This window comes from Arachis stenosperma, chromosome 6, assembly GCF_014773155.1.
Source record: "Arachis stenosperma cultivar V10309 chromosome 6, arast.V10309.gnm1.PFL2, whole genome shotgun sequence".
Classification (NCBI taxonomy): domain Eukaryota; kingdom Viridiplantae; phylum Streptophyta; class Magnoliopsida; order Fabales; family Fabaceae; genus Arachis; species Arachis stenosperma.
Genome location: NC_080382.1, coordinates 16926728 through 16953810, shown reverse-complemented (window position 1 = coordinate 16953810; position 27083 = coordinate 16926728). Strand labels below are relative to the sequence as shown.

The window sequence follows — 27083 nt, the reverse complement described above, 5'->3', positions numbered from 1 at the left end:
ATATTTATAAATTGTTGGATGAAAATTTAGTCAATTCAATTAAATCATTTAACGGTTTTTAGATATCAATTTCACATAAAGTCAACTTTATCTAAATTTTTACATTCTTTTTAAAAAAGAAAAAATTCAAATTTACAACCTCTAATAAATATAAGAAAAATATAATATTTGAACTATAATTTTTTTATTATATTTTTAAAAATATAAATTTCATTCAAAAATATATTTCAAATAAAAAAGATGTATTCTTTTAGTTATTAATTGAATAAAAAGAAAAAGAAAAAGACTTTGTTATTGCCTTATTGGTATTTGGTAATTTTCTGCCTTAAACCTCTTTCATGTTATTTTGCCAGTTTGCCACGAATACCGAACTGTACGGAGTTGGCACTCACACAAAACAACACAACACAACACACTCCCCTTTTTATTGTATTAAAATCCCACACTCTCTCCTACCCTTCCCCTATTCATAAACCCTCTCCTCTAACTTCTGCATGTGAAGCATTACAAAAATCAAAATTAAAAAAAAAAAAGAAAAGTAAAAACCTTAAAACACAAGAACCTCTTTCAGACTTTCACTGTGTCTCTGTTTTTGTCTCTGTTTGTGTTTCTGAAACTCATAAATATTGGGACAAGCTTCTTTTCCTTTCCTTAATTGCTTCGACTCTGATTCCCATGGCGGCTGTAACTGCTGCTGTTCCTCGTACCGATCCGCCAATGGTCGTGTCGGATTCCTTCGCCAAGGACGCCATACTCGCCTGGTTCCGCGGCGAATTCGCTGCTGCAAATGCAATCATCGACGCCCTCTGCTCTCACCTCGCCGCCGCAGCCTCATCCTCCGACGAGTACGACGCCGTGTTCGCTGCCATACACCGCCGCAGGCTCAACTGGATTCCCGTCATCCAGATGCAGAAGTACCACTCCATTGCTGACGTGACTCTCGAGCTCCGCAAGGTCACCGAAAAGAAGACGGCGACGGCGGAGGAGGTGGAGGCGGAGAGTAATGGCGGCGGAGACGGTGAGAAGGGGAAAGTGGAGGAGGAAGTGACGGAGAGTGTTGGAAATGGCGAAGGCGAAGGCGAAGCTCAACAGAGTCATGAGGAGTATGAATCTCCAGAGAGCGAGATTACTGATTCAGGTACTTTAATTAATTACAATTAACAATCTAATTAATTACATATCTTAATTCTTTCTTTTCTTATTCACGATTCATACTTCTAAAGGTTTAATTAGGCTTCACTTTTCATTTCTCTGCAAATTCATTGGCTGTTTTCATAAAGCATGGATTTTTTAAATTTCCTCAATTTAAAAAAAACACCGGTAATTTATTATTATTATTATTATGAGATGAAAATTCAAGTGCAGTCGATAAAAAATTTTTAAATAAAAATTTAATTAAATCAGTTAAATTATTTAACAATTTTTAAATATCAACTTTACGTGAAGTTGAATTGAATGTACCTAAGTTTTCACGAAATTATTATTATTTAAACAATTTTTGTTGGTTTGTGTGATATAATTGTAGGGACGAAATCATGAAACTTTTTGTGTATGTATATCTTTTCAAAGAAGCAAAATTTGTTTTATTTTATGACATCTTATTAAAAATTAGTAGTCTTTTGAATTAAATATATTAATACTCGAAACATATAAAAGTCGTTTTTATTTTATTCATCATTAGAGTTTAACAAAATTTGAACACGAGAGTAAATAGTATTATTTGACATGGAAATGAGATTTGTATAGAAATTGTTTATAGCAATAGAGTCAAATTTAATTTCCGTTGCGCAATGGTAGACCGCAGACATGGTTCAACCTTTTTGATCCTCCATTTTCCAACGGTGGATACTATAATGAAGATGGCAAAAATATCTTCTCATGAAGATGCTTTGGTTAAAAGTGTGGTTTATTTATTTAGCCACATTTTAAATAAAAATAACACTTTTATAAATATCAAAATCTAACCATACAATTCATCATCCAAAGATCAAAAAAAAATATACTCATATGAAGACAATTATACCATCTTCATTGTAGTATCCACTTTTTCCAACACTATTCTTTTCCAATATATAACTTTACGGTCATGCTGAGCTACCCTGACTAGGTGGAACTTTTAGAAATAACCAGAGTTTATTGTTTTTATTTAATCATTAAAATTATGAGTTAAAAATATATAATTAGATTATTAAATTAAAAAATATTATTAATTAGAAGTGATGATAAAAAATAAAAATAATAAATTCTGTTATTTTTTAATTTGCGATATATGCTCTCTTCCTTTTTAAGATAACAGTCCTAATTTTTTAGCATATAAAATATAATTCAAATGGCATAATCTTTTCTTATTCATTTAGAGATCTAAATTTAGGTCTAATTCCTAACTTAAAAAAAAATCTCATTTTTTATTTAAAAAATTTATGTATTTAAATGATTTTTCTATTTAAATGTATTAATATCTTAATATATTTAAAAAGTATATAAATATTTATTTTTTTAAAAAAGTGATTAATTTGACAAAAAATGATTTGCTAATAAATTAATTTTTTTATCTGATAATAAGATAAAAAATAGTGAATTGAGTAAATATTATTAATTTAAAAGAAACTAAAAGTTGTTATTTGATTATTGGATAAAGAAATTAGTTTTTAATCTTTTTCAACTGAAAAATATTGACTTATTTTTTAGAGTAGTTATCAAATATTTTTTTAATTCGTTTTTAGCTGAATCGATTTTTTTAATTGAATTAACTATATTTAAATTTAAATTTTTTCGTGGAAATAATTTTAAATATTTTCATGTAATGTTCCACCAGAAAGTATATTAAAACAAAAACATTTTTTGTGTATCCCTTTTACTTATACTTACCAAACGCATTTTGTACCGTTTGATTTTTGGTGTGTATATAATTTTTAATTGTAGAACAAATAAGTCTATTACTTTGTGATTTTCTTTTTTTTTTTATACCAAGATATATGAATTTGTGACTTTTTATTTGGCGTGGAATTGCGATGATTTTAAAGTAATTTAAAGCTGAGAATGCAGTTCAAAGATTCTGTCCATAATACCACTACATGTGTATTAAAACATTTCTTACTGTAAACAAAGTTGCATGTGAAAATAACGATGTTATTTACGCAACTAAATAATTAGGATATATTTGACTTGTATTTGTATATTTTATTTTTTTTATTTTTGAGAATTTTATGAAGATGAAAAGCCAATATAAAAGTAAAAGAGAAAATGAAATTCTATGATTTTTTTTATTTTTTATTATATTCCAATAACAAAAAGTATTAAAATAAGAGAATCTTATTAACAAATACATTAAGATAATAATTTTTAAGGAAATCATAATTAAAAAATTTGAATAGAAAAATATAAACCTTTTAAATTTTGAAAAAAAATAACATTTTTATTTCGATTTTATTAACCAATGCTCTTAGTCTCTTTGAACACCTTTTAACTAATTTCAAAACAAAAATAAAAAATATTTTCTCAAACCATTGTGCTTTTATTTTTTATTATTTAATCGAAGAGGTGTAAGTCGATATCAATTATAATGTGCAAAATGTTATTTTATATTTAAAAGTCAATTGAAAGTAATATGAGCAATGCTTCGAATCTAAAAAGATTTTTAAAGAGATTGATTAGAAGAATAAATTATTTTAATTTTTAACAATAACCATATTATAATTTAAGAGAGAAAGAGGGTTTGGTTGGGGTTAATTCTCTAAAATAAAAAAAATTAATAAAAACAGGAAATAAAACTTTAACAATTATTAATTAGATAATTTATAACATATACAGTTAGATTTTTTTTACTTTGTCAACCTTAATTTAGAAGAGCTTAATCCTCGTTATTTAGGTGTAGTGATGATTGACGAGGATAACAACGTTAATGAAGGAGAGATATAGAGATACGAACAATGATTTTATTACAGGCGGCGGAAACATCATAGCAGACGGCATAATATGGTTGTTGACGTCACGTGACTGGTTCCATCTAAATGGTATCTTAGCACGTGCGTGCGGCCTTCCCTCTCAATGGGGTTGGGTTGGGTTGGTTGGATTTTGGAATATCTGGTAATGGTACCAATATTCTCCACTCTTAATTTAATCAACCCTCAATAATCCTGCCAGAGGAAAAAAAAAAAAAAACATTGATTTTTCTTGTAAATTAATCATTTAATGAAACCTTGTTAATAAGTAAAATCTGGAAGAATGTTGCATCATATTAGTACTTAATTTTGTGTGCATAAAACTATAAAAGTGAGATGTTTCTTATTACTTTGTAGTTTAATATGATCTTAGTAGTTTATAATTTATATTCGTCACCTCGTATAACTTTGTATCTAATCAACTTAGAATTTGTTGATTTTATTTTTTTCAAACGATTTAATTCCTCATCAAAATCAAGGTGTCAAGTCATGCATCAATGAGCCGTGTTGAATGCGTTTTTCTTCTTCCTTCTACGAATAAGAATATGTTTCTAAAGATACTTATTAAAAAAAATCAAAATCAAAGTAATTATTTTATTAGAAGCTTAAAAGATTCAAGTTTTCAATACATTAAATGTTTGATATGTTAAAAGGTTTTTTCTTAAAAAATTTATTCTAGTAACTTTGATGAATGTTCTTACAACCCTCTTAATAAAATATCTTATGCTAGAAAATTTGTAAAAAGAATGTATACAAAGAATAATACAAATATCATTTCTTATAAAAAAAAAAATACTGATATTATGAAAACATTATATCAATATAACTACTAATTATAACTCTTCACGCGACGTTATATAAAGTTTTTAAACATCCTTTTTTATATCTACAAATATGTAATATTATAAAAACAAATAAATAATATAGTGTTATGTGTAGAGTTCAGGGTAATAGACTAATAGTAACATGAGTCCTATCAATGGAAAGCAAGGGAACAGATGAATAACAACGGTTGAGAAAAGAAATTGGAAAGAAACACATGTTTAGGCAGCCAGATGTATTTATTTCATAGAGGGGACATGTGCTGCTGCCTTCCATAATTTTTTTTTTTTTGGTTTTGAAGGAGCCATCATTCTTTTGTTTGTATTATACCATTATTGCCATGCCTAGACTCTACATCTCTTCTTCAATTCCCTTTATTAATTGCACTACCACCGTGGGGACATTGCTCATGACATGTGTTGCCGCGATCTCTTTCTAATTTGTTTTCTTAATTTTTTTTTAATGGTAAACAAATTGCATTTAATATTTTTTCATTTAAAAGGATATGAGTGTTATATAGTGACAGTTTAGGTTAGTTTTGTCAAACATCTAGTTAAGCTCTCTAAGGTTGTCTAGTTTAACGGCCTAGTAGGATTTGACACCTGCAAGATAATCAGAGGTTCTACCAACTGGAATTCACAATATCTCTAATAACTAAATTTTGATAAGTGAATTTCTTTAGTACATATGGGTGGTGTCTGTCAACTCTTGAATCTATTTAACAATTGATAATTAAAAAGCATGCATTAAATTTTTGCTGGGTATTAATTTTTGAAGATTTTCTTTGGTCTGATGAGCAGGATCTCAAGAAATGCACCCCAGTTTGACAAACATTAGCATATGTTCCAATCACGAAGAATGTGAGGGACGCTCATCACTGATAAAGTTGACAAAAGGTTTCCAAGCAAAGGAGTCAGTGAAGGGCCATATGGCAAGTTCATCAATTCTTCTCACAAACTAAATGCATTCTTTTATAAGTAAAACAGGTGGAAATTGCTAACAGAAAAAAAATTGTTCCAATTATCAGGTTAATGTTGTGAAAGGATTGAAGTTATATGAAGCCATTTTCAATGACTCAGAAATCTGTAAGCTGACTGATTTTGTAAACGAGATCCATGTGGCTGGCCAGAAAGGGGAACTCTCTGGTAAACCGACTAGAAACCGGTCAAACTGGCCGGAAACCAGCTGATTAATTTGATCATAGCTGTCCTGTAGTCACTGTTTTTAGAATACTAATTGCAACATCTCCATGAATAAATGTAGGTGAAACTTTCATACTATTCAACAAGCAGATGAAGGGGAACAAGAGAGAGCTGATTCAGCTAGGTGTTCCGATATTCGGGCAGATAAATGATGCAAAGAGTAAGAAATGATAAGTAGGAAAAACTTGATAACTTTGGTAGAGTGGTGTGATGTGTAATTCTACTCTCCCTTTTGGTTTTCATGGGTTTTTACAGGCAACATAGAACCGATTCCAGCACTTCTTCATGGTGTCATTGATCACCTTATACAATGGAAGTTAATTCCAGAGTATAAAAGGCCAAATGGTTGTATCATTAACTTCTTTGAGGAGGTATTGTTTTCCCTTTACTTCATTTATCCGGTGTCAGTACATTTTAGGAAGGTTGTACAACTGTATAAGCATCTGTTGCTACAATGAAATAACATAGCTATGTCTATAATTTTAGGGGGAATTTTCTCAGCCATTCCTGAAACCACCTCATCTGGACCAGCCTATATCAACCCTTCTTCTCTCTGATTCAACTATGGCTTTTGGACGTATACTAATGAGTGAAAATGATGGGAACTACAAGGGGCCACTCATGCTCTCATTGAAGAAGGGGTACATATCAAACAACTTTACTCTTTGCAGTCCTAGTCTTCCATTTATTATTTTAAGATTCTATTCACAGTGCTGGATATGAAGGAAGAAATAGCTTCATCATGTAAGTGAAAAATGTGAAATGCTATTATACAAGCTTTCCACAGGATGCAACTATACATGTTACAATAATAATATCGCCCATATTATTCGGATCTTGCTTCTCTCCATTTCCTTTATCCTTGGATAACAGAGAATCTTGCAAGCACTTCCAATCAACAAAATTGTATAGTTTTTCTGCCTAGGAAAACTTAATAGCTATTTTGCATTTTCATCATTTACATAAAGGGTGCATTACAGGACCCCATTGTGTCCTTGATAGCTTATTTTTTCATAATATCTCTTCTCATTCATATTCAGTTGCTGCATCAAGAAACACTGATACGGTTGCCCTTAATGACAGAAGTGACGATAATATTCATCTTATTATGCAAACAAATTTGAGGCATCATGTAATGTGTGTATCTTCTTCTAAAAGCAGATAGGTAACAGTGCATATTAGATAACGAAAATCTTACTTTGGCAGGTCTCTTTTAGTGATGAGAGGAAATAGTGCAGACATGGCAAGACACGTAATGTGTCCATCACCGAACAGAAGGATTAGCATCACCTTCTTTAGAGTGAGGCCAGACTCCAATCAATACCAGTCACTAACTCCTACCGTGACAAACGCAATGACTCTTTGGCAACCCGGCATTGCTAGCCCATATGCTGTGCCAAATGGAGCTGTAAGCAGCTATGAGACTGTGGACATGATGCCCAAATGGGGAATACTTCATGCTCCAATGGTCATGCTAACAAATCCTGTACACCCTATGGCAATGAACCCTGGCAAACTTCCTGGTGGTGCTGGGACTGGGGTTTTCTTGCCTTGGAAGGTAGCATCCAGGAAACCTGCAAGGCATCTCCCACCTCGAGCCCAAAAGGGACGCCTGGCATTATCATCGCCAACCAATTCACATATGGGAGAATCAACTTCTGAACCCAGCATTACAGTTGGAGGTTAAGGTAAGATTTTAGTTTAGAAGCAGCACTGGTTTCAAAGGAATGTGAATCAAGAAAGTTACCTTGGAACAGTGGAGGATGTCCATTTGTTGTACAAAGGAGCCCGATTGCTGCTAGAAGAGTGTGTTTTATCCATTTTTCACCCCTCCCCCGTCTTTTTCTTTTTGAACTTATTAGACGGATAGCTTATAAGGTATAAACTATAGAGTTCACAATAGGATAGTATGTGTAATGTGTTCCAATCAGTTTAAGGGATTTAGAAATCTAGCTTTCAAATGTGAAGAGTGTGAATTAAGAGATAGGTTATACTTTTCATATTAAACATCAACATTATTCAAAGTTATGTTTATCTACTTAATAGTTAATACTGTGCTGGTACATTTACATAACAAGACAAGTCAAATATTTTGATTCGTTTCCAAAATTTCTGGACTGCCACATCTGATCTTCATACTGTTTTAACCGAAATAGAAGGTACTGCTTTAAATGCTTCCAGTGAAGATTTTTGTTTTTTAGTTACTTTCTGATCTGTCATCAGTCGTCTTCATACCTTCATTTTTTCACTCGGCAGGCACTACTTGATACGTTTATTAGTTTAGAGAGAACTAGTATATTTATATAGGGTAAATGTGCTTACTTATTATACTTCAAACTTTCAACACACTTCAATCAAATGAACAGGTTGCTGGTTAATTGTTTCCATTGATAAAGCTCTTTAATATAACAAATTAGACTAACTGGAAGAGCTATTTAAAGAAGAGTATTCCAAACGATGCAACTATAACCAATTCTGAATTTAAAAAGGATAATTTGCTGGCACTAATAATTACAACAGATCGATTAAGTTATAAAAGAAATAGTGAGGGGATTGTCATGAAGAGTTATCCAAAATTCTGTTTGAAGTCATCATAATCTCATAAATATTCGAAACAACTGACAAATTTAAAAAGTCAAAGATAATCTATATAGAAACAATTGCTTTTCATACAAGAAGGACAAAACAAATGACACCACTATTTCTAAATCAATTTATACATAAGTACAAACAAAGAAAATGCTAATTTAATTTCACTTATCAAAGAATAATCATAATCACACTTACATAATTATGCCTCACCAGAACTCACATCAGTCAGCATCAAGTGTCTCAAGACTTAACAGCATCATCATCATCATCTTCAATGTCCCAACTCAAGGCGGCTTCTTCCTCTGCAACACAGTCGCTTCCGCACATCAACTTTGCTTGGGCTTCCACTCCGAGACGGACTTGTCTTCTTTTCATCAATACTACTGAGATCCCCAATCTCATTCCAACCGAGATCCTCCTCTTCCTCGTGAGCCAGGCTCTTACTTGCCTCAACCACCGGAGGTTTTCCATCATCAACTTTTGTTTCCACTATCACTTTCTCATCAGAACCAGCTGCATAATCACTATTCTTCCCAGATTCAACCACTTCCTTCACGACTTCCTTGCATGAGTTGCTTCCATCATACGCCTTTTGAGCAATCACTGAACTCTCAACTTTAGTTTCCCCAACAGAATCATTGCCATGTTCCTTACTTTCACTTTGCAATGAACTATTTCCCTTTTCCACCTTAGACTCCTCCTGAGAAGAATTTGCCCCCACTTCCACACTCAATTTCTTTGTTTCGACCGCACCCTTTTCACCAAATTTACCACCTTGCAACTCAGAATTCCCCTCAATTGCCAAAGTTTCACTACTAACCTCCTTAATCAATCACACCCTTTGATTTACCATGACCCACATTCTCTCCTCCTCCTCCTCCTCCTCCCTTGACATTGTCGTCACAAGCCTAGCCCTCACATCCTCAGCTTTCTTCAGCTTATATACCTTATAGAAATACCTTAACCAGAAACTCTCATTATCCACGTTATTCGGAACAAGCCTCTTGTAAATACTCTCCATAGCATCATTCTCACTAAGCAAACCCTCCAATTCCTCATCCTTCCCTTCCAACGAAAATCCTGACTTCCACTTTCCATACTCTTCCAAATCCTCAGGCTCATCATTGTAAGTGCTAGCATCACCCTGAATAGCACGAACCTGAGCTTCAAACCTACTATACCCTTTCAAATTCGAGCTACTACTATCTTTGCTAGGGCTTTTAGTGCTTTTGTTGCTATTGTTATCGGAATCGAGATCGGCGGCTAGGATTGCTTCCTTACCTTGGGAGATGATCTGGGCCGTTCCTTTGACAACAGTAGATCCCAACTGATCGATGGCCTGGCCCACCGTCTCGAGGGAGCCATGGGCGACCTCGATCTCCTTCTTGAGTCCCGTGCCGAATTCTTGGAGGTCCCGGCGGTACGTCTCGATTATCGATTCGGATTTGGAGGTTAGGGTTTTGATCAGGCCACCGAACCGAATCCACCCGCTGCCATCGACGCCGTCACTGTGGTCGGCGGTGGCCTTAGCGGCGTCGGATGTGGAGGGATCAGGATCGGTTGCGTTTTGCGGGTGAGGCGCATTGTCGGATTCATGTTCGGATCCAGGGGAATCTGGATCGTCGGAGAGAATGGATTTAAATTTTAAAGAAATTCATTGGAAAAAGATATTAGAGTAAACGAGAAATGTGAAGTTTCTGTTGATCCTGTTGTGATCCGATGTGTGCGTATCTAACTCTAGTCTCTATAAATATACCTCTTGCGATTGAAGGGGAAGCTACTAAAATGCATGTGCTATAATTTCTGAGTTAATGATGAACTCAGTAAAGCTGAAGCCCAATATAATTTTTTTTTTTTTTTTTAGTTTTGCACGATATTTTAAGTTAAAAGGTCAATGATTGTGCCTCATTAATTTTAGGTGGAGGTGGATTCTATGGTGTAGAAAAGAAATTGTTTCTATATGTGTAGAATGATAGGTGTCAATGTATTAGTAGTTTATGTTGATGGTTCTTGGATGGGAAAGAATTAATTAGAGTATACAATTGTTGATTCATTGGACCCACAAAAAAAAGTGTGTGTGACATTATATCTGTGTCATAGAGACAACTTATTAGGTTTTTTTATTTTAATAAATTAAATAAATATTTTATTTATTAAAATAAATAATTTAAAAAATTATTATCATATAGACGAGATATATGTATTTATAAATATAAAAATATATTTTATAAAAATAATAAAAATATTAATAATTTAAATTAGACCAAACTCTTAAAAATAGAACATTTCAATTAATATGGAAGGTGGACGATCTTAACCGTACTACTTCCATCCACCGGCGTTTTTTATTAGAATTTACACTAAATCAATTCAAATAATAATAAAGCGGAATTCGAATCCCCAACACTTGCTTAAGCAAACTAGTGAGCTAACCACTAGACCAAGTTCATTAATTAGTTAGTTAAAACTGCCTATTTCTTATATTATTTTCAAACTGCTCATCTTTTCTATTATTTGAAATTGCTTATCTTTCTTATTATTTAAAATATTCTATTTTTAAGAGTTTGATTTAATTTAAATTATTAATATTTTTTATTATTTTCAAAAATTATATTTTTATATTTACAAATACACATATCTCGTTTACAGTAAGGAGATATATGAAAATTAAAAAAATACACATATCTCGATATGGATAAAATTATCTCGTTTACAGTATAAACAAGATAAGAGATGCTGATGTATTTTCCTAATAATTTTTAAAATTATTTATTTCAGAAAATAAAACATTTATTTAATTTATTAAAATAAAAATTTTCCACATATTATTTGATTTATTGTTAATAAATATGTGTATCACTAATCAAATTAGAATTAAGTCCATTAGATGAAAAAAAATTTGAAAAAAAAAATATTTTTGAATATTAACCAAAATATTTTTCATGGAATTTAAAAAAGAAAAAGATCTGGAGACTAACTTACTTTCACTCTTAAAATTATTACTATTAAAAACGAAAGAATGTATAATTTAAGTAATAGGTAATTACTATTCATTTACCGTGGTTAACAAATTTAATTTGTTTTTATAATTATATGTCCTAAATATATTACTGATTATTTTTATATTTTTAATATTTTACATGTTTTAATTTATAAATTGAATTGATAATTTACTATAATTAAAGGTATCCCATTTTTTTAGAAGAAAATATTTAACTTTAAACAAAAGGCTAAATTAAAAAGATATAAAATGTTTTAGACAAAAATAAAATATTTTTTCAATTGTAATTGAATGAATCGAAAACATTAAGGACATTAAGGACATTAAGGACAAAAGTATATTTTATCCTATTATTAAATATTTAAAAATAAATAACAATTTACAATTGAAAAAATATTGTTTTGGTCCATAATATTTGAACTAAGTTCTAATTTTATTCTTAATGTTTAAAATATTTTATTTTTGTCTAAAACATTTTATATCGTTCTAATTTAGTCTTTTGTTCAAAGTTAAATATTTTCTTCTAAAAAAATGGAATACCTTTAATAATAGTAAATTATCAATTCAATTTATAAATTAAAACATGTAAAATATTAAAAATATAAAAATAATTAGTAATATATTTAGGACATATAATTATAAAAACAAATTAAATTTGTTAACCACAGTAAATGAATAGTAATTACCTATTAATTACTTAAATTATATATTCTTTCGTTTTTAATAGTAATAATTTTAAGAGTGAAAGTAAGTTAGTCTCCAAATCTTTTTCTTTTTTAAATTCTATGAAAAATATTTTGGTTAATATTAAAAAAGATATTATTTTTTTTTCAAATTTTTTTTCATCTAATGGACTTAATTCTAATTTAATTAGTGATATACATATTTATTAACAATAAATCAAATAATATGTGAGAATTTTTTATTTTAATAAATTAAATAAATATTTATTTTTGAAATAAATAATTTTAAAAATTATTAGGAAAATACATCAGCATCTCTTATCTTGTTTATACTGTAAACGAGATAATTTTATCCGTATCGAGATATGTGTATTTTTTCAATTTTCATATATCTCCTTACTGTAAACGAGATATATGTATTTGTAAATATAAAAATATAATTTTTGAAAATAATAAAAAATATTAATAATTTAAATTAAATCAAACTCTTAAAAATAGAATATTTTAAATAATAAGAAAGATAAGCAATTTCAAATAATAGAAAAGATGAGCAGTTTGAAAATAATATAAGAAATAGGCAGTTTTAACTAACTAATTAATGAACTTGGTCTAGTGGTTAGCTCACTAGTTTGCTTAAGCAAGTGTTGGGGATTCGAATTCCGCTTTATTATTATTTGAATTGATTTAGTGTAAATTCTAATAAAAAACGCCGGTGGATGGAAGTAGTACGGTTAAGATCGTCCACCTTCCATATTAATTGAAATGTTCTATTTTTAAGAGTTTGGTCTAATTTAAATTATTAATATTTTTATTATTTTTATAAAATATATTTTTATATTTATAAATACATATATCTCGTCTACATGGTAATAATTTTTTAAATTATTTATTTTAATAAATAAAATATTTATTTAATTTATTAAAATAAAAAAACCTAATAAGTTGTCTCTATAACACATATAATGTCACACACTCTCTTTTTTTGTGTGGGTCCAATGAATCAATAATTGTGTACTCTAATTAATTCTTCTCCATCCAAGAGCCATCAACATAAACTACTAATGCATTGACACCTATCTTTCTACACATGTAGAAACAATTTCCTTTCTACACCATAGAATCCACCTTAATTTTAATATGATTAAAAGATGTGTGTAACGGTGAGTTATGGAGGTTTCAGAGGGGTTAGTACAGTGTTGTGACGGCGTTAAATTTTTAAAATTAGGGAAAAAAATTCGGACCGTCTCTACGACAGAAAAGAACATACAAATCGGACAATTTGATTTGTGTGTGTTTTTGAATCGTGATGTGTAATAAAATCGGATGGTCCGATTTAATGGCTGCAGCATTTTTAAATTCGTAATAAATAAAATCAGACTGTTCGATTTTAATGCTTTAATAAATTTAAACGGTTGAAACGTGATCGGACCGTCCGGTTTTTTGGTTTATATGTACCCAAAGTTTGTTGAATATGTTCATTTCTTCTTCGTCTCTCAATTCTCTCCTCTGAAACCCCTCTAGTTCTATATTCTTCTTCATTGTTTCAACAGCAATGATACGAAGATTGAGAGCATATGATTTGAATATATCATAATGGATGATAGAGTGATGTTAAAAATTTATCATGATGGATAGATTTTTTACAAACAGTTGAAGGAGTGAAATTTGTGTACGAAAATTCGGTAGATATCATTATTCCATTCACACTGTCGTTTGAAGAATTAAAAAGTGTGATTTATGAGAAAAGTCTGTTCTCAAATATCTAGGAGAGTATCGTACATTCTGTACAGACATCCTATATCTATATTTGGTGGGTTCGTTCAGTTTCAAATCAAATATGTAACTAATGAAGCGGGCATGGACAATATGTTTTTAGTGTATATGGAAACTCGAGCACGGGTATCGTTTATCGAGCTGTATATTGAATTTGAACAATCTGAAGCAGACCGAAATATTGAGTTGGAAGATTATAACAGTGATAGCGAGGAGAAGTTTAAAAGTAACTATGAGGTCGTTGATCCAAGTGGAGACGAAGATTAGGCTGACGGCACTATGAAAACAGATGTGGTGGAGTTGGCAAATGCACTAGTAAACCAACCTACTTTCATGCGCTTGTTAAATTTGGAGGTCATGCATGCACCAAAATTTTTTCAATATATGAATGCAGGTATGTATTTTTGATACAATGTATGATTGATAAATATTGCATATTGATTAGGTAGCATGATTCATTATATTATTAGTTATTTATTCAGTAAGGTTTTTTATTTAGTAAGTAGCATTTGATTGATTATTTATTTTTAATTATTTAATAATTATTTATGCATATTTTATAATTTATTATATACTGGATTAATAATTTATTATTACTTATTTATGTTTATATTTTGAAAAAGGACAAATGTTGATAGATTTTATAATTTATTATATAGTGTGGTTAATAATTTATTATTACTTATTTATATTTATATTTTAAAAAATGACAAATATTGATAGATTTTATTATTTATATATATGTTTATATGTACATTATTAGTTATTTATATTTATTTTATTACTTATTTATATTTATATGTTTAAATTATAATTATCAGAAAATTTCAACTGTTAAGACATATATTTAATAATTATTTATCAAAATACATATTTTGTGGTGTGAATGTAGCGGAGCTTCCTATTGTAGCGGACGGTGAAGTCATCGTGGGAATGGAATTCAGTTCTAGAGAGGCAGTGATTAAGGCGATGAAAGATTATATGATTCGTCGAGGCGTAGATTATCGGGTGTATGAGTTGGAAGCAATAACATTCTTTGCTAAATGTACACAATATAGCGCAGGTTGTGACTGGCTGATCAGGGTTAGTAAAATGTGCAAGAAGTACAGCTGGGAGATAAGGAGGTATAATGGTAGTTACACTTATACTAGAGCAACCATTTCTCAAGATCATTCGAAGTTAGGTTCCAACACAATTGTAGAAGCAATTAAGCCGTTGGTAGAAGCTGACCCATCTATAAAGATGGAATCAGTCATTGCGGAAGTGCAAGTGAAGTTTAACTATACCGTAAGTTATCGCAAAGCATGGTTAGCAAAGCAGAAGGCAGTGGAGTCCATTTTTTGCGGTTGGGAAGCTTCGTATGAAGCTTTGTCCATATGGTTTGAGACCATATGTCACAAAGAGCCATCAGTAGTTATTCACTTTGAAACAATGCCTACATACCAGGGTGATGACTTGGTTCCTAATATCCGTATTTTACTTCGAGTTTTCTAGAGTTATTACCCTTGTATTAGAGCATTCAGACATTGCAAGCCAATAGTGCAGGTAGACGGGACTCATTTGTATAAAAAATATAAGGGTTGCTTGTTGGTTGCAGTTTCATAGGATGACAATAATAATATCGTGCCTATTGCATTTGCCATAGTGGAGGGAGAGACATCTGAGGCGTGGCACTTTTTCCTCAGTAGCTTGCGACAGCATATGTGGTGACACGTGACAGCATCGACCTTATTTCCGATCGACACGAGTCCATCAACTCAGCTATTGCTCAGGATGACGGAGCCTGGTCTCTTCCTAAAGATTTCCACATGTTTTGTATCAGACATATAGAGTCGAACTTCCTGATGAAGTTTAAGGCTCCGTACTTACAGAAGTTTATCGTCAACATAGGTCAATTTGAATACCAAAAAAATTTGTTATTATTTCAGATTCTGTTATGATGCATGTTTCTACAAGGATGCCTTTTTTTATCATAGGATATTCGATGACGGTTAGCGAGTACGAGATATGTTATCAGCGTTTACGCGAACATGGTGAGGCTTACACTAACTAGCTAGACTGCATCCCACGTGAACAGCATGCTTTGGCATTTGATGGTGGTTATCGATGGGGTTATATGCCCACCAATCTAGTAGAATGCATCAATTCGGTCTTGAAGGGAGCACGCAATCTACCAGTCACTGCACTTGTTAAGGCAACGTTTTACAGGCTTAATGAGTTGTTCACAAGAAAAAGACCCGAGGCTGAGGATTGTATCAATGCTGGACATGTATTCTCTGAGATTGTGACTTCTAAATTGCATGCGAACCAGCGGGCATCGGGAAACATCCAGGTTAGTTGCTTTGATAGACAGAATGAGGTATTTGAAGTGCGTGAGATGCCGAGTGAAGTGGAGTATACAGTTGATCTACGTCGAAGAGTATGTGACTGTGGTGAATTCCAAGTGGACTAGATTTCATGTCGACATGTGTTTTCTTATTCTGCAAATCAGCGGCTTGATTGGCAATTGTATGTTTATGACGTATACAAGATAGACCAAGTTCGAAGAGTATACAGAGCTAGGTTTAGGCCACTGGGGAATCCGACAACGTGGCCTGTTTATCTTGGATCTCGATTTGTTGGCAATCCGTTTCTCAGGCGGATCGCCAAAGGTTGGCCAAAGATGACTCGCTTCTTAAATGAGATGGACACTCGGATATTGCGTACACCAAGGCGCCGTAAGCAATGTGGGGCCGAGGGCCACAACTATAGCAGATGTCGTCAACGTGGTGGTGCAAGTGCAGATCCAACCACCCAATAGGGTTGCAGCGTTTGTTGCACTGTCTTTACTCAGGGTCGGTCCTGTAACTGGAAGACCATTTGTCGGTAGACCAAGAATGATCGCTACATCCTCTAATGTGACAGTACATTCACTAACTGGAAAATGAGATGTGTGAGACTCGGGCCGCCATCTCTTAATAAGAGCATTAATCAAGGTCGACTAACATTTGACTACTCCAATCTGAAAAACGTGGTAAAAACCAATCTCCCGCAAATATCCCTCCACAATTGAATTGTAGGGATCCGGTGGCAGATAATGATCACATATTAACATCCGTGAACCTTGCAAAATGTAGCCATATATCACATTAATCAAATATAACCATAATTAATTAATTAATAGTATCTCACATTTTTCCATTCTCATACATAAGCAATATAATATAATTAATAAAACCTAAATAAATCTAAAATTTAACCCTAATTATTATTATTACATCCATTAGACTTATATTTTATAATATCTAATTCTTATTTATACTTCTTAATAATAATTATCATTCGTTATTTTATATTTATATAACTAGAATTTTAAACTTAAATAAATCTAAAATATAAATTTAATTATTATTATTACATCCATTAAAAATATTTATTCTAATATCTAAACTTATTTATTTATTTTATAATAATAATTACTAATCATTATTTTATTATTTATATAACCAAAACTCCTCAATAATATTATTAATATTATTATTATTACCGGACCACAACATTTTTTTAAAATTAGACCTAATTAATTTATTAAGTTCATTTTTATAATTTAGGTAACGTTTGTTTTCGGATATAGGACATAGAGACATGGACAATAAATATTTAAAATATGTTTGGAGGCAGAGATATGGACACAGAACACATTGTCTCCATGACACTATTTTATATTTTTGTGTTCACTCTTTTACGAAGGACAATGATAGACATGAGATTTGAAAACACAGACTTTTTTATCAAAATTTTTTCCCTTTCTATCCATAGATATTTTTTATTATTCTACTATTATCTCTTCTTATTTTTCCTAATTTTAGCTTCTTCTATACATCGTAGTTCTTCTTTTAGATAAGCTTGAGCAGTTGACTCAATGTCAATGGATTTGTAATTTACTTTTGGAATTTGACCATTCAAATTGTAAGTTTGTTTTGGTATGAAAAGAATCGGTGATATGTAACTTGGTAACGTGCTTTATGGGGGAGTATATCTCGATCGAAGATTTGTACATGATTCAGAAGATTCGTGGTGGAGCAGTTTATATTTATCGTGTATGAGATGACTTATAGATCAATTAGGAATGATGAAAATAATAGAAAAATTTGAAAGTAAAAGAGTAAAGATATTTCATTAATGAAAAAATAACACATCACTATATTGTCGTCTTATAAGCTAGGTTGTGATACACCTGTTAGGCTAATCTTTGTATATTGATTTTGGTGTCGAGTAGTAGTTGAAAAGTACAAATTGTCCGAGTTATAATATAATCCGCATGGCGGTACTATTGCTACAGATAGTTTATAGTATACCAGATATGCTTAAAGAAGGTCAATCAACAATATACAGATTGATAATATTGATAATATATAACTAAATATAAAGTGTCCAAGGTTGTTATATGAAATGTTAAGATACATTAAGGTAAAATAGTTCAAGTATATAGGTTAGTGTATATATTATAATAGGCCATGTCGTCTTGAATATTAAAATAAAAGAATATATAAGCGGTTATTTGTCTCTCAATTATCATTCAATTTAATTCATGTTTTGGATTTTTTTTATTGTATTGTAAATTCATATTTTAAATTCGTCAGTTAAAACTATAACTGAATCCCTTTATTACGGGAGCAAAATAATTGAAGAAAATAAAAGAAAAAGACTTAAATAAAATAGCATGGATTAAATACTGAGCAACCAAAGTGTGATTTCAAAAAAAAATAATTATAGCAATGGCAATGTAAACGAGAATGAAAAAAATTTGTTGTAAGTTGACTTAAATTCATATATGATTCAACTCTTGGTTATATATCAGAAATAATAAAATCAATTTATTTGATCAAATACTTGCATAATTGTGCTAATTTAAAATTTCTAAGAAAAATATGGGAACGGAAAGTGTAGATATGAGATATGTAGTTAAATATTGTGGATCGTTAGATAATGTTAATGTTACCAGAGTATTTGACAGAATTTATTTCATCTATTAATGGATTTGGAGTGACTATTACCACAATCATTATTTCCAAGATGTGGTCATCACCGCTGTCTTTGGTCCTTTCTATCACCTTGTTTTTGAGTTGACTTTAAATTTGTCTTTTTATATTAACCTTAGCATTTCATGATATGGTAATATATAAGACAGTTTCAATCTAGAAAAGAAGCTAAATGTGACCATGCGAACACCTATTTTATTGGCTAAAACCGAATAAACAAATAATTGAAATTAACGAAGGAACAACACAAATAAGACCATATGAGTATGAAGCAATCAAAATGCAATTGAAAAATAGAATAGTACTTACTAGCAATAGGAATTTGCGATAGATAACAACAATTGAGAATAAATGTATCTCATTGTATCAATAAAAATAAGTAATTTTGCATTTATGCTACTTGATTAAAAACTAATTAAAAATTGTTATAAGAAGGAAAAGAACAATTAATATAAGAATAAATATTGTGAATAGAATAAAGACTGTAAAGCAATGTGAAATAAAAAATAAGACAGAACTTGTATTCATAAATAATATATGAATTCTAAATGAGTTTGAAAGATACGTCAGTTTCGGCGGTGGTGAACACCTGCACTCCAACGCTCAAATTAATAAGAATAGAATATATATGAAGTTATTCAGAATGAATAACGTATATATGATGACCTAGTGAGTCACTTGTATTTATATAACCAAAATTTCTCAATAATATTATTAACTAAACTAGTTTAAACTAAACTAAACTAACGATCACAGCAATAATATTAATAATACTAACTATAATAATAATAACAGTAACAATAATAACAAGTATAATAAATGCCTCAATTAATTACTTACTTGCTTAACTTCACTAATTATATATAAACAACTTTAACATAGTTTTTAACTAACTTTCAACATTTTAACTAACTTCCAGTACAATACAATAATTACACGTCTATCTAATTAATAAGATAAACTAATTAATAATTAAATATTAAAATAATATATTTAGAATAATAAGTAATTTAATTAATATTCAAAATCTTCAACATTTATTTTATTCTACTATTTTCTTCAATTAATTATAATATAAATATTAACATATACCTACAATCCACTTAATAATAATTTCTACAAAAAACTAATTTTTAATGCTATTATTAATATTATTATGATCAAATTAAATTATTTAGTAAAAAAAAATTTACATAATTTGAATAATCAAAATAATTAACAATGTGTAATTCTAAATCATTAATATTTTTTATTCTTGATCTTCTTGGCATTGTTATTTTTTTTTTCCTTCCACCTTGAAGCAGTAGCTTCTTCAATTTTAAGTTTCCACCATGTATGAAAGAAGAGAAAAGGAAGAATGTGGGGTTGTTGGAGAATGAGGCTTCCAGTGGGGTTGAAAGGGATGGAGGGTGGGGTTTCCTAATTTTGAAACTGGGTCCACTTGGCTGGCCTACTGCATGCGTGACGTATGGTCTTTGGTACGTAAATCGGACGGTTTCCGTCTGATTATTCTCCTTTAAATTGAATCGTTCGATTTTTTTAGGATAGCCATCGTACTTCTGTGAAACACATCAAACTCCAATAATGTAGATATACACCATCCTAATATCAAAATTAAAAAGTGAATGATCGTTGCGGATCTAAATAACTAAATTCTTAAATTGAATTTATCGTTAATGTAAAATTCCTCATGTTTATTTAAACAGAAGTAAATTGACTATTTCAATAATTCAATTTGGTTATTGGCACAAAGACTTTAATATAACGTGGTTATTATAATTATAATAATATATAAAATAAAAGACGAGGATTATGTGAACAAATATTTTTATCTTTAAGAAAAAATATGGATATAAGATTAAACGTACAAAAATACTTCTTAAAAAACTCTTTAAAATAGATATATAAACTCATAAAATTGATAGAATTTGATTTACGTCAAAGGTATATATAAAAAAAATAAATAAAAAGTTAACTACTTAATATGTTTTCTCTTTTTATTAAAAATATAAGAATAAAATTAATAATTATGAGTTAATAGTCAAATTAGTTCTTGAAAGATAAGACATTCTTCAAATTTATTATTGAAAGATTTTTTCAATCAAATTGGTCTTTTAAAAATTACGAATTAATCATATTTGTCCTCCAATCACTCCATTAAAAATTTTTTTCAAAGATTGATATTGTAAAACGTTAATTGATAACATATATAATACCTAATATGTCTAATTAGATATTGACAAAATATATTTATGAAAATTTATTAATTTAGTCATTCTCTCTAATTACAAAAATTATATTCCCTAGTGATTAAATTGATATATTTTTGTAAATATAGTTAGTCAACGTTTAATTAAACATGTTATGTATCATGTATACTATTAGCAGTTAATATTTTACATCATCAATCGTTGATAAAAATTATAAGCTGAATAATTGAAAGACAGATACTATATGATTAATTCGTAACTTTTGAAGGACTAATTTAATTAAAAAAAAATTTTAAGAACAAATTTGAAGAATATCTTATTTTTCAAAGACTAATTTAACTATTAATAGCAAGACGTTTTCTCCCCAATTTTTGGATTGAGAGTTTACAAACAATCTAAAAGAACTTTATTTATAATATATTAAAAGAGAATTTAAAGAAAAGTCTATAATTATTCTTAGATATTTAATTTTATTTTATATTGTCACATAAATTTTTTTTAAGTGGCATAATCTTTTATCTTTGTATTATATTATAAATTTTTTGTTGTATTTTCATTTTTTATAATAATTTATCTTTATATATAATGTTATAGTATTTTTTAAATATTATTTCTCTTTAATAACTATAATTGAGTTATAAAATTTATTTCATTCTCTTTTATTAAATTTATTGGTTCTCATTTTTATTATTTTTTATTGTAAAATTAGTATTTAACCTTAAATTTTTATATTTTCTTACCTTTTATTTTTATGTAAGCTACACTATTACTTTTAATGTTAATGTTAATTTTTTAATAGATATAAATTTAATTAAAATCTAATTTCTTCTCTCATTTTTTATTCATCACTCTTTTATATATTTACTATATAAATCAACATTTATTTTACACATTTTTTTATCTTTTATATAATTTTATATTTCTTTCTTTCTCTCCATTCGTATTAATTTTTTGTATAACTAAAATTTAATTAATGACCATAATTTTTATTTTTATTTTTTAGTTTGCTGAACTTATGTACTAGGTAATTGTATGATTATATTCATTAGATTTTCAATTCTTTGTATAATTGTATTTATTAGTTATATAATGTCTTTGTCGTTTATATATCACTTTTTTTTCTTTCAACAATTTACATTTTTAGTATCATTTAGTTCTAATAATATTGTTGAAAAGACATTTTATCATGATTCAAAAAAAATAAAATTAAAAATTAAATATAATTTTTAATGATCAAAACATTAATAATGTTCATATTTGTATTTTATCTAATAATTTTATCATTTACTATAGTATTTAAATATAACCTAAAAAACATAAACACAATTAAAGAATGTCACATTTTTTCTTTAAGAATAATAACGACCATATGCGGTCATTTTTCAAAATTTAAAAAATACGGACATGATTTGAAAAAGAAGACAAATGAGATAATCAAAATGTGATTAAAAAATAATAAGTAATAAATTATTATACCTTATATATTATGTACTCCTTGTGTACTCCTACTAAAAAATGACAATAAGTAGTATAGCCACTCTAATCTGGACAATATCTTCCTTACAGAGACATGTTTTTAGCATTGTCTAAATTATAGTTAATAACCAAGAATGATTAGCAGACATTTTTCAATAAAAAATCTAAAAAGGAAAGAAGAGATTTAACAAGTAGAAAAAGGGATAACAAGGAGAAGAATAGAAGAATAAAAAATAGTATAAGTAAAAGAATTTCAAATACCTCCTGATATCTATAATATGAGTTCGAGTTCTTGTACGAGTTCGAGTTCTTGGGAAAGAAAGAATGTTTCATTTCCTTTTCAAGTTGAATAGTAACGACCATATGTAGTCATTTTCTAAAATTTAAAAAATATAAATATTGCCTGGAGAAGAAGACGAATGAGATAATCATAATCAAAATGTGATTAAAAAATAGTAGATAATAAATTATTATACTTTATATATTATGTATTTTTTATGTACTCCTACTAAAAAAATAATAAGTAGTATGACTTCTCTAGCTTGAACGAAGTATCCCTAAAAAGATATATTTTTAACATTGCCTGAATTACAGTTAATGACAAAAAATGGTTACAACTTACACTACAAGAAAGTACCGGAATAACGAGGTGCGGCTTTACTAAAAATTTTATTGAAAAAAGATCGTATCAAACCTCAATGGATAGGAGATGTTGTGTGGGATGCTCTCTGCACTAATAAAAATACTGATGCTGGGTTTCTACAAAAGAGCGCGCAAAGCAAGTTAAATCTAACATCTGATTGCAGCGAATTTGGAGCGGCTCTTCATACTGCTGGCTCAATTTCCGTTACCCAACACAAATTTAATATGGTGGTGTTATAAAAAAATTTAGATCTTTTTATGTTATAATTTTATACACTTAATAGTTCAATTGGCAGTTGATACTCATAGGTTTTTTAATTTATATGTTTAGTAGAAAAAATCACTAAAGAGAACTCCAACACAGTTATGTTTTTTAATTTATATGTCTCATTTCTTCTTCAAGAATGATAACGATCATATGCAATCATTTTCCAAAATTTACAAAATACGGATAAACATAAAGAAAACAAATGAGATAATCAAAATGTGATTAAAAAGTAGTAGATAATAAATTATTACACATTACATACTGTGTACTTTTTATGTATTCTCAATAAAAAAATAACAATAAATACATGGCTTCTCTAGCCTGGACATTTACCCTACGGAGACATATTTTTAACTTTACCTGAACTATGGTCAATGACCAAGAATTGTTAGAGGCATTCTCCAAGAAATCTGGAAAAGAAGGAATTCTTTGGGAAAGAAAGAATGTCTCATTTTTTCTCCGACCATAAGACGAATAAAATAATCAAAATGTGATAAAAAAAATAGTAGGTAAAAAATTATTATGCTTTATATATTATGTACTCTTTATATATTTTTATTAAAAAAATACAAAAAATATTAGATATAACCCATTATGTACTCCTTATAACCCATTATCTTACCCCTTTAAATAAATATTTTTTTCATTAAATATATTAACAAAAGAGATATTAGATAATTAAACATGAAAAACTCCCAACTCAAATAAAAATACTCAAAATGCTTATTAAACTGTATGTTGGCTTACTCCCTACATTTTTATTGAGCTACAAGATATTTCAAGAGTGCTACATATACAGTAAAAATTAATTAATTAATATATATATATATATATATATATTAGTTTATATAAATTTTAACTAAATAAACAGTTATGAAAAATTGAGAATAATATCAAATTTATCATAGTAAATAAATTTATAATAAACTAATAATTAAATTTGTTTGTATAGTAGTATAATAAAAATATTTATAAAATATTAAATATATTTTTGTACCTATAATTAATTATTAGTATCTGATTTCTTTGTGTATACATGATAATTTATTATCTATATATTAAAAAGAGATATAAATGTAGTCTTCACATTCATTTTTAATCTTTTTAGTTTTTATCATGATGCCATATAGAATTTGATAGCTCTAAATTTATTCTTAGGCTTCTACTCTTCTTTCTTCAACTACAATAAAAAAAAGAAACAATAAAAATTATCATAAAATCTCTCGTTAAAACTATGAAACGTTACGAGAAATAAAATTTAATATAAATCAATATAATAATTTCACCTTAATTTTTCATTAAATTTATAAAACGTTATACCTTAAAAATTTAATGTATAATTACCATATCCTACATTGATATTAAGGTCACATCACTGTATAAATCAACATTCACTTTACACATTTTCTTTATCTCCTTTTATATAATTTCATACATATTTCTCTTTCTTTCTCTCTATTTTTACTATTTTTTTGTACAACTAGAATTTAGTTGATGATTATATTTTTTTTTAATTTGCTAAACGTATGTATTAGGTAATTATGTGATTGTATTCATTATTTTTTCTATTTTTTTGTGTAATAATTATATTTATAAGTTATATAATGTCTTTATCGTTATATATCACTTCTTTTTTCTTTCAACAATTTATATTTTTTTAATATCATTTAGTTGTAACAATATTGTTAAAAATACACATTGTCACAATTTGTGAAAAATAAAATTAAAAAATTTAATATCAATTTTTATTGTCAAAATATTAAAAATATTTATACTTATATTTTATCTAATAATTTTATTACTGTATCATAATATTTAAATATAACCTAAAAAAATAAACAAAAATAACTATTTAAAATAAAAAATAATGATATGAAATCAAGTGAATAAACTTCAATGAAATATTTTTATTACTTATAGTATATTTATGTATAATTTTTTATAAGTATTAAATTTTGAATTAATTTTTCTATTTTAAACTGTTATTTATCATCAACCACTATAAAATTTAAATTAATAGTTATATATTACTAGACAAAATTTTAAACTTCTTAATCAATTAAATTTAATTCATATTATTATTCAATTAAATTATAAAATAATAATGATTAAGTATAATTGTTATCTATATTAAAACGATATATTTTTTCTTTGTATATTTTTTGAAATAATAATTATAAATTATATAAATTGTCAATTAAATTAAATATTATAAATATTTTTTACACATTAACTTTTAAGTTTAATTATCTATAATTTTTAATCTATATTTTATTTAAATAATTTACATCAGTATTTTTATGGATCCATTTACCCTTATTAATTACTACTTATTAAATTAAACCGTACGTGCCATATACATGTACAATTTATTGTGATGGCTATATCATAAAACGAAGACCACACATTTTAATTTGCACATACTCTTTGGGGTCTAACATATCATCATGGCATTTATGATAATAGTTAAGGAAAGTTTAGGCCATCAAAGGTTAATTCTAAATTAAGTTTCAAATAAAGTGATAGAAGACTACATGAATCATATAGTGCCTTCTACTTCAAAGACATTCCCTTACCCATAATAATCTTCTAATAAAGCTGTCATTATTTTTGATGATTCTAAATTCTAATCAAACAAAATGTACAATGTACATGCACATATAAATGATAGAGACTAGGTGGAGAATCTATAAGCTACACTTTAGCTTAATTAAATAAGAATAACATAAAATTATTTACTGCACTACTAAACCCTAAAAAATCACTTCTTTTAACCTAAATATAGAAATCTTTACAATTTGATAAAATATTCATCTCTACGTTTTAATTTAATTTGTACACGGATTAAGACGCGGCACAAACCAAAATGAGAAGGCCCTATTATGAACCTCTATCTCAAGTGCTCAATAAATTCCTAATTAATTGGATGGGAGCATGAAAGTAGCATTACATTGTGTTTTCTTTCTAACAATGTCAACTTCCACCTTTATTACATGAATAATGAAGTTCTTTCTCGATGTTCAATTTGAGCATGAAAGTAGCATTACATTGTGTTTTCTTTCTAACAATGTCAACTTCCACCTTTATTACATGAATAATGAAGTTCTTTCTCGATGTTAGAATATAATTAGGATCAATTAGCATTATTTAGCATATCTGAATATTTATTATAGGAGATTACGTCTTTATTATTACGATTCTCATAGCATCTATAAATACCCTTTATATTATATCATTTCAAACAATTTGAATACACTGAATCCTTTTTCCAGTTTAGTCTCTTGTTTCTAACATGGTATCAGAGTCATGGTATCCTCCTTGAAGAAGATAAGTTATTTTTTTTGTGGTGAAATCACCGTAGTTTTTGTATTTTTTTCTATGCCATTCTTCTTTCTCTTTTGTCACCCATTTGATGCTTTTTTGACCTCATCACCGACTAGCCAATTTTCTCT

At 28.6% G+C, this 27083-nt stretch overlaps 1 protein-coding gene and 1 pseudogene across 1 annotated transcript; one reads left to right on the top strand and one right to left on the bottom strand.

Moving 5' to 3' along the window:
- The first annotated feature begins 423 nt into the window (after positions 1-423).
- Positions 424-8074, top strand: LOC130935169 (RNA demethylase ALKBH10B-like). Its single transcript, XM_057864764.1, has 7 exons — positions 424-1138; positions 5564-5694; positions 5791-5908; positions 6027-6125; positions 6221-6336; positions 6452-6606; positions 7172-8074. Exons 1-7 carry the CDS (start codon positions 676-678, stop codon positions 7650-7652), a joined length of 1563 nt encoding a protein of 520 aa, XP_057720747.1. The 5' UTR covers positions 424-675; the 3' UTR covers positions 7653-8074.
- A 507-nt stretch (positions 8075-8581) lies between these two features.
- LOC130935170 (uncharacterized) lies at positions 8582-10205 on the bottom strand (annotated as a pseudogene).
- Positions 10206-27083: the final 16878 nt, after the last annotated feature.

What these genes read in the sequence shown, in the direction of transcription:
- LOC130935169 (XM_057864764.1), top strand. Translation starts at nt 676, where the DNA reads ATGGCGGCTGTAACTGCTGCTGTTCCTCGTACCGATCCGCCAATGGTC. An exon ending in AGTCAGTGAAGGGCCATATG is followed by an intron (nt 5,695 to 5,790) that starts GCAAGTTCATCA and finishes TCCAATTATCAG; the next exon opens with GTTAATGTTGTGAAAGGATT. An exon ending in ATGCTCTCATTGAAGAAGGG is followed by an intron (nt 6,607 to 7,171) that starts GTACATATCAAA and finishes TTACTTTGGCAG; the next exon opens with GTCTCTTTTAGTGATGAGAG.